General features: G+C 41.2%; 2 protein-coding genes across 41 annotated transcripts in view; both read right to left on the bottom strand.

Moving 5' to 3' along the window:
* tfcp2l1 (transcription factor CP2-like 1) overlaps window positions 1–3,268 on the bottom strand; it is a 14,510-nt gene extending 11,242 nt beyond the window's left edge. The window contains exons 1-3 of the mRNA XM_032529367.1: window positions 3,133–3,268; window positions 2,628–2,776; window positions 125–198 (exon numbers count right to left, since the gene is read on the bottom strand). Coding sequence (XP_032385258.1) covers window positions 125–198; window positions 2,628–2,776; window positions 3,133–3,191 — 282 coding nt within the window. The 5' untranslated portion in view covers window positions 3,192–3,268. The remainder of the gene's footprint in view (window positions 1–124; window positions 199–2,627; window positions 2,777–3,132) is intronic.
* A 1,415-nt stretch (window positions 3,269–4,683) lies between these two features.
* clasp1a (cytoplasmic linker associated protein 1a) overlaps window positions 4,684–8,271 on the bottom strand; it is an 85,531-nt gene continuing 81,943 nt past the window's right edge. For all 40 annotated transcript variants that reach the window (XM_032529303.1, XM_032529304.1, XM_032529310.1 and 37 more), the window contains 2 exons: window positions 8,083–8,199; window positions 4,684–7,316 (listed from right to left, as the gene is read on the bottom strand). In XM_032529303.1, coding sequence (XP_032385194.1) covers window positions 7,230–7,316; window positions 8,083–8,199 — 204 coding nt within the window. In that variant the 3' untranslated portion in view covers window positions 4,684–7,229. The remainder of the gene's footprint in view (window positions 7,317–8,082; window positions 8,200–8,271) is intronic.

Here is an 8,271-nt window from a genome sequence, read left to right as displayed (position 1 = left end):
GGGGGGGGACCTGTGACAAACCAGGAAATGGATACATAAAAACAGATAGGAGGGAAAAAAGGAAGACGTCATGTAAACGTTAAAAAAAAACAAAAAACAGACAAACACAATACCTTACACCTACCTTTACATATTTGCTGCTTATATCTGTATACTCCACTAGTTTTCTGTTAAGCATACGGATTTCGTAGGACTGACCTACATTTTAAAACATTAAAAAAAAAAACTGATTAAAATAGAAAAATGGGAAATCAGTCAGTAAAGAGGGGCAGTGGACATAGAAATGAAAACAAATTAGAAACCTTTTTTTAAGGCAGATATCAAGGCCAGCCATTGGAACCCTTTTACACATCTCCATCCTCATCAAATCACTACGCTTACTTTTACAAGACAATAGCATTTAAAAATAATAACTAGAAATGCTTTTTCAGCACGGTAATAAAACTTAGCTGGTGATCCAAATGGCAACTTCTAATCAATACATGGCATCTTTACACTTTCATCATGTTTTTATTCCACCAACCAGTGACTGGACAGCAGAAAAGCAGGGCAAAGACACTTAGATACATAAAGAGAAATAAAGCAAAACTAAGAAAAGGGGCGTGTTCAACAATCAAAAGGTTCCAGTGGTTAGAGAATGATGGGAAGTAGAAGAGGGAGGTACAATTTGGAGAAAGGAGAAAAGACTAGAAAGAAAGAAAGAAAGAAAGAAAGAAAGAAAGAAAGAAAGAAAGAAAGAAAGAAAGAAAGAAAGAAAAGTCAATGACTTAGATTAAAAGATGAAAGTCAGACTTGTTACAAAACACATGTAAGAGCTCATCACATAAATCAATAATATCAATAATGCATAGGTCATGACTTTAAGCTTTTGAGACTCAAATTCAAAGGCTTTCTGTTTGTATGGAAGTATGAATACGGTATATCAGCCTACTATATATATATATATGAGTACAGTATCTGAAGCCTACTATTATAATATATATATATATAGCAGGCTGAGATATGTATTCAACTATATATATATATATATATTTAGTTGAATACAGTATCTGAAGCCTACTATATGCAGGCTGAGATACTGTATTCATACTATTATATAGTATGAATACAGTATCTCAGCATCTCAGCCTACTTATGTATATAGTAGGCTGAGATACTGTATTCATACATATATATATATTATATATATATATATACACACACACACTATATATAAGTCTGTCTCACTGTCCTCTAAGCAAAACAAGGCCATAATAATTACAAGTTTTAGAAGCACTTATCAACCACTACTCAATGGAAATACCCCTTCATTTTTAGCACTGAGACATTTTATTTTGAAATGCTGTTTGCATTTACGTGATTTGAATTCCCCGCTTTGAAATTTCCAGATTTAAAAAAAAAAACTTAATTTCAAAGTTTTAAGGGTTTAGAAATTAGAAAATGAATACAAACTAAAAAAACTGCAGGAGTTGATTTCAGCCAGGAGAATGAATGGAGTCTGAATGAACCAATCAGTTCCCACCCTCGCCGTCACATGATCCAAGAAAGAAAAGTTCAGAGGAGAAATCAGGGAACCTGAAAAGGTGGACCAATTTAAAGAGGGGACTTCACAACCACGGACATCCAGATAGAAAAGATGTCCCTGCGATGCATTTAAACCAACATTTAAATCAATATCTAATATTATGTCTCACATAAGTATTCACTAAATGAATCCTAATTTAAAAGAAAATCAATCAGCAACTGTTGTGATCATTGACTAATCGTTTGTCATTTTATGAGAAAAAAAGCTGAATCTTCTCGCTTCCAGCTGTGACAGATGTGACCATGTGCTCTTTTTCATATATGACAGAATATAAAAAAATGTCAAAGTTTAGACTGTTGGCCAGATTAAAAGGCAAACTGAGACATTATTACCTAAATTATGCGTATCATTACTGACCTGGGTCTTTTTAAATCAAGACTTAAGACGCATGTTTTTAAAGTGGCGTTTGGTACCTAGTAATGTGATGGCACGTTTGTATTGATTGTATTGTTTTTATTTTTTTATCTTTTCTTACTTTTCTCATTCATTATTGTAATTTTTGTTAGTGGTGTGTTGTTGTTTTAAATCTGTGGTTTTATTTGTTGTGAAGCACTTTGGCTCACTTATCGGTTGTTGAAAAGTGCTATATAAATCAAATACATTTACATTTACAATTGTTATCATCATCATTAGTTTCAAGGGTATATAATTACTCAACAAAGTAGAATTATTATGGCCTTTCTTTGTTTCCAAGAAACCAGACAATGTGGACTTGATGTTCGGACATCTCTGAAAAAAAAACAGCTGCTCAGCGTGAGCATCAGCAGCCTCATCTGATTGGACGGTCTCACATTTGTTTTCCATGATCTGGTTTCTGTGCTCTGAGAGACAGCTGTGAAGGTCTATAGTTGCTACACGTGGGGTGTAGCTTTGAATCAATTCAAGTGAACAAGCTTTATTTGATTTATCATGAGTTATAATGGATTTAAAATCCCACATCAGCGTTAATCTAACCCTGCTGCTGCTGGGATGACACGTGACAGAATAATCTCCGGGCCTATTTAGTCAATGTGGACATTCCTGTGGCCGGACAGATAGCTACCTTGGTTGAGATAAGTGAGACTCTCCTCCTGCTGTCTCACAGCGGGCGAGCTGGCTGCACACAGAACGTACTGGAAGGGGGTCCTCGTGGCACCGCTTCCAGCCGTGAGCCTCACCTCTTCGTTCTTTAAGAAAGGGGCCAAGGCATCTCTGAAAGACAGCAGATGGACGCACGGGGGACGACGGAGGTGAACGTTCTTTTCATCGTTAGGTCGAATGTTACACGATGCAATGTTGCCCATTCACCTCCATTCATTTTGAGTTTGAAGGGGAGAAAAAAAGAGGTCAATGTGACCAATACGTGTACTCTACATGTGGATTATGAAAGCAAGGCTCCTTTGCATGAACCATTGAAATGCATTTTTTAAAATTTGACTATCACATGGCAGTTCAATAAATGTGAATAATAAAATACTTAAAGGAGTTCCCAGAGGTAGAATTACAGCAAATCTGCAAAAAAATGAATTTGAAGTTTGTGAAGCTTCTGAGCATGGCTTGTGTTTTACCTAATGTAACTAGCAGAGTGCTGGTGGTAGGACTCGGGCTGGGAATGGCAGAACAGCATGTCTTCCAGCGCGGGGTCTTCTTGTGTCCCGGGAGCACAGGGAGGACGTGGAGACGGATGGAGCTACAGGCCTCAGCTCAGACAGGTTTGCAGCCAAACCTCCTCGCCCTGCCTCTTATATAGTCCCGGTGATGTCATCAGGACGCCCACTTTTTTTGTTTGAGCATACCTTGGGTGACCTTTGAGAGGCACACCTCCCACCACCAATGTTTAGCCGGGTTGGTGCATTAAGATCAGCTTCACCTGAGCGGATGTTGACACTGGCAACAGCGTGGCCCTAAAGCTCGACTCCCCCCTCCCTCAGGGTAAGGATGGTTGGGGGTACAAATCCAGCCATACGCCTTCAAAACCTAACCCTCCCCACAGATCCCACTGACTAATGACAGCACTGATAACAACAGTGGTGGAACAGGTTTTCAGATCATTTGTCCCATCAGGAAAATGTACTTCAAATATTCAAAGTAAAAGTACTCGATGCGGAAAAATCTACCAGCAAAATGTTAGAAAGAGTAAAGGTTCCATCCGGCCGTGTGTTTAATGACATCATCATCTCAGCTGGACCTGGAGCAGTTATATTGTTGCTAGGTTACATTATAATAATAAACATTTTATAATATACATGTGTTTGGTATGCAGAAATCCTGATGTGGAAAGTAACTAGTAACTAGAGTAACTAGTAACTAAAGTAACTAGTAACTAAAGCTGTCAGATGATTGTAGTGGAGTAACTAAAGTAACTAGTAACTAAAGTAACTAGTAACTAAAGCTGTCAGATGATTGTAGTGGAGTAACTAAAGTAACTAGTAACTAAAGCTGTCAGATGAATGTAGAGGAGTAACTAAAGTAACTAGTAACTAAAGCTGTCTGATGAATGTAGTGGAGTAACTAAAGTAACTAGTAACTACAGTAACTAGTAACTAAAGCTGTCTGATGAATGTAGTGGAGTAACTAAAGTAACTAGTAACTACAGTAACTAGTAACTAAAGCTGTCAGATGAATGTAGCGGAGTAAAAAGTAGAATATTTCTCTCTGAGATGTAGTGGAGTAGAAGTAGAAAATGCCAGGAAAATAAAAGACTCAGGTAAAGTACAAGTACCTCAACATGTGTACTTGCGTAGAGTACATGAGTAAATGTACTCGGTTCCCCTGCTGTGGGTGCGGGGGGGGGGGTAACACGTTGACTAACTCCACCATGTCTGGAGGACAGCAGCTGCTGCCGGTCTGGGCAGAGCTCCTCCACAGGGTCAGAGGTCATCGGAGAGTCTGCTTGGGTTAATGTTTACACACAGCAGCAAAGCACACCTCAGCGCTCGGACGCACACACTCGTAAATGGATGGACAACTGGGCAACACTGCTGCAAGTGCCCCACCCGCCCCGTGGACGTCACCAGCGACCAAGGTTCAGCCTGCGGGGGAAGGAGATGGCGTTAGTCGACTCTTTTAAAGACGAGACCATGAGAAATCCGACATGAAGAAGCACAAAACCTTCGAGGTCAGTTCTTAGGCTGTTTATTTCTAGAGCAAACAAGTTCTTTACTTTGTTGCAAACCTATCACAGGTGGAAGTTAACAAAAAAAAACAAAAAAAACTCTGTACAGTTTATCATGAGAACAAAATGAAATAAAATATATAAATACAGGTATGGAGACAAAACAAAGACTGTAGTGTACTGTAGAACATGCATAGTGAACGGTTTGCAAGGAATGCCATGTAGTCTGCTTCAAGGACCAGTAATGGGATAACATATGCTAGTGACCGGGAGTTTGGGGATTGGTGAACTTTGCTCTTATGGACTGAAAACCAAAAACTCCATGTGGGCTGATTGATGGTCTGGAAGTGTTGAAGGAATTCAGGGGAAAGTAGAGTAAGGTAGCGTGCAGACAGCCATATTACAGAGTTTACAGGGCTGCGTGTTGCTGAAATCATTTCCAGTACCAATACTTAAAAAGCTCATTATTACACATACTGTACATTCATTACTTAAATAACCACGGCTGGCCCACCCACTCGCAGTGGATTCCCCTGAATGAAAACACCACTCAACTAAAACAGCGAGTCCCAAATTGTCCATTCAAGGACTCAAGCTGTCCCCAGGTGAGATCCTTATTATTATGATGATTCATTTGCTAGAAATTAGCGAATGAGATAACAGAATTGTTAAGGCATGAGTCTGAAGCCTTCCTACAGTAGGTGGACTGTATCACTATGAACCAAATCATATCCAGTAATTGAAAAACCTTTCCTGATCAGGGATCCATGGCAGAACTCGGGTCTCTGAGGGCTAAAACTATGGGAACCCAACAACCTAAAGAGAGATCTCGTTGCAAGATCCAACATTTTAAAGCTTCTCGATACCTCAGACTTAACACTGGAATTAAAACGACCACAGCCGTGTGCTGTTGGGGGGGTATGACTACTCAATACACGGTTGTGGTCAACAGCTGTTGCTCCGCTTTGTACCTTTAGCATATGAGTGTAGCTCCTCTACCGAAACATTCAATCAGAGATGAGTCATCTGACGATGTCACAAGTGCATTTTAAAGGCCAAAAACCTGGGCCCTTCCAAACAGCAGGTCGCCATGTTCTGCAAGTTACAGGCAAGCTGGGTCGCCCACGTGCAGGAAAAGCGAGAGAGCATACCTGTTCACTTTTCTTCCTTTTATCATTGACAGTATTTAAAAGTTTGCGAAGCAGTGGTCAAAAAGTGTATGTACAAAACACCTTTTATTTGTGGATTTGTGTGGTTATGTGAAAGGGAAACTGAAGGAGATTGGAGGAAAAAACTAATACTGTATTTGCGTCATCACAGGTCAAGAACACTGCCGGGTTCCGTTTCTTCTGCAGAGTCACTTTTTTTTTTTTTTTTGAGAGCCGAGAGTTCCAGTTCTGGTCCCAGTCAACTACCATCAGTGTGTGTGAAGTGAATAAGGCCTGGTTTTGGCCTGGCTTTTGACTGTCCCGGATCGCTGGTCTCCCTCACAACTCCAAGCAGGGAAAACATGTGCAGTATTTACAAAGGACTCGACTGAGCAGCAACCTTTAGGGACAGGCAATCGTTCGTGAAAGCACTACTTTTGGACATAGCGCAGACAGCTCAGTGAGAAAATACAGGCAACACAACTTTGCCTGCCAGCTTCTGCTGATTGCGAATTTCAAGACAACTTTGTGACGTTTAACGGCCATTTCATTTTCTGTACCTCAAAATAAAGACCTGCGCTAAATTGAAAGGATTGTCAATTCTGTAGCTGAGAGGTTTATCTTTTGGCAACTTGTTACCGTGTTGAGTGTAACAACGTTTTTATGAAAGGGGAAATTAAATTGATTAAGTCTCTTAATTAAAAATTAGCATTAAAAAAAAAGGACTACAATCGATGCACAGGCTTCTATGAGCCTCCAAAACGATCAATTAACTTAAAACATGAACAAAAAAATCCGATACAGTACTTTTTTTCTGTCACATTGTTTCCTTAAACATTTAATTACTTCTTTTTCATCCAATATTCGGGTTTTGATGCTGCTCAAACTAGAATTTATCCCCAAACCTTGGGGCTTACTGCCATCCCTTGGCCAGCCAGACATTTCATCCCAATCGCAAATCTCTCCACTCTGATTATGAATATTTCACCGCATCATGTATCAGCGCTTTGATCTATCAAATTTGGAGGCTCAAGGAGAAACTGGCTGCAACAGACAGAGGAAGGGGGGGGGGGGAGGTTGTGGGGAACCGTGGAGGAAGAAAAAGTGCATTTCCTGTATCCAGAAAAACCAAATGTGTTGATTCCCTCCCCATCACAGTTACATTCAAACGTTTCAAGAGCAAAAAGGTGGGGAGGAGGAACTAAATGACGAGTGGCTTGCTGACAGGATCTCCTCGACACAGGAGGAAAGCGCAGTGGAGCTCGAGTTATGATGAGGAGGAGGAGGAGGAAGAGGAGGGGTGGGGGGCTCAGAGACGGAGAAGTCTGAACGAAGCGCGGCTTTGCCGTGGACGTCCTCCAACGCTGTCCATCCACAGGGTTTCCATAGAAAGCTCCCTCCATTAGCTGTGAGAGGAGACGTCCGAGGAACTGCTGCTGTTGCTGTTGGTCGTCTGGGCTCGCTTGATGTACAGGTTCAGTAACTTCATCTGCAAACAGGCAAAGACAAGACATGGTCAGACAGGTCTCAATAAAGTTCTTTCAAACGTTCATTCGCTGCGGTTTTAAACTGGGCGTCAGAAAGCCAAAGGTTCCCTTCATCGTGTACACTAGTGGTTCCTAAAGCCCCACAGTGAGGAGAACTGACTTAATCGCGCTTTGTCTCTATGAAAAAAAGAAGACATTGCTGCAATGTTCGACAGTGATGGGAGCCCGACATCATAATCTCTTTTAAACACACGGCAATTCAAAATCCTACATCATTCAATCCAAAAAATATATTTTTTTATTGAAATTGGCAACATTTGCAATGACTTGATGTGTGCTTTGGATGAACTGCTGATGTTGAGTTGTATAATCTTAAATCCGTACATTTCTATTCGACCTCACAACATCAGCGGTTATGAGAGGATAAAGTGTTTGTTTTTCATATGAGAATGTGACTGTACTTCCTCAGTCGATACTGTCTGTTTCCGAACCAGCTGTCCAACAGATCACAGGGCGGGGCCCCTGCATTCACTTGGCCCTCAGACCTCAACCCTAACAAAACCCAGGGACGCATGTAGTCAAAGTGGGCCAAATATGGCCCTGTGCTTTATGACTGGACAACTGGCTGAGACCTGCTAAGGAATAACAACATGGGAAGATGATAAGGCTCTGCATCTGTGGAAGAGGTCTGGTGTGTGAGTGTGTATGCGTGTGTGTGTGTGCGTAAGTGAAAATGCATGCATGCAAAGAAAATGGCATCGTCATTACCTTGCTCCCCGTGAGCTGTGCCAGGTGGGGTTTGAGATCCTCGCCAATCACAGAGTAGATGGCCACCAGACAAAACACACTGGCCTTGCGAACGCTGCTCTCTGTGTTATCATAGCCCTGCAGGGAAACAATGCAGCGACACACACACACACACACACACACACACACACACACACACACACACACACA

The sequence above is a fragment of the Etheostoma spectabile genome, chromosome 11 (genome assembly GCF_008692095.1).
Source record: "Etheostoma spectabile isolate EspeVRDwgs_2016 chromosome 11, UIUC_Espe_1.0, whole genome shotgun sequence".
Classification (NCBI taxonomy): domain Eukaryota; kingdom Metazoa; phylum Chordata; class Actinopteri; order Perciformes; family Percidae; genus Etheostoma; species Etheostoma spectabile.
The sequence above is the reverse complement of the archived record's forward strand: the minus strand, read 5'-3'. Positions and strand labels throughout refer to the sequence as shown.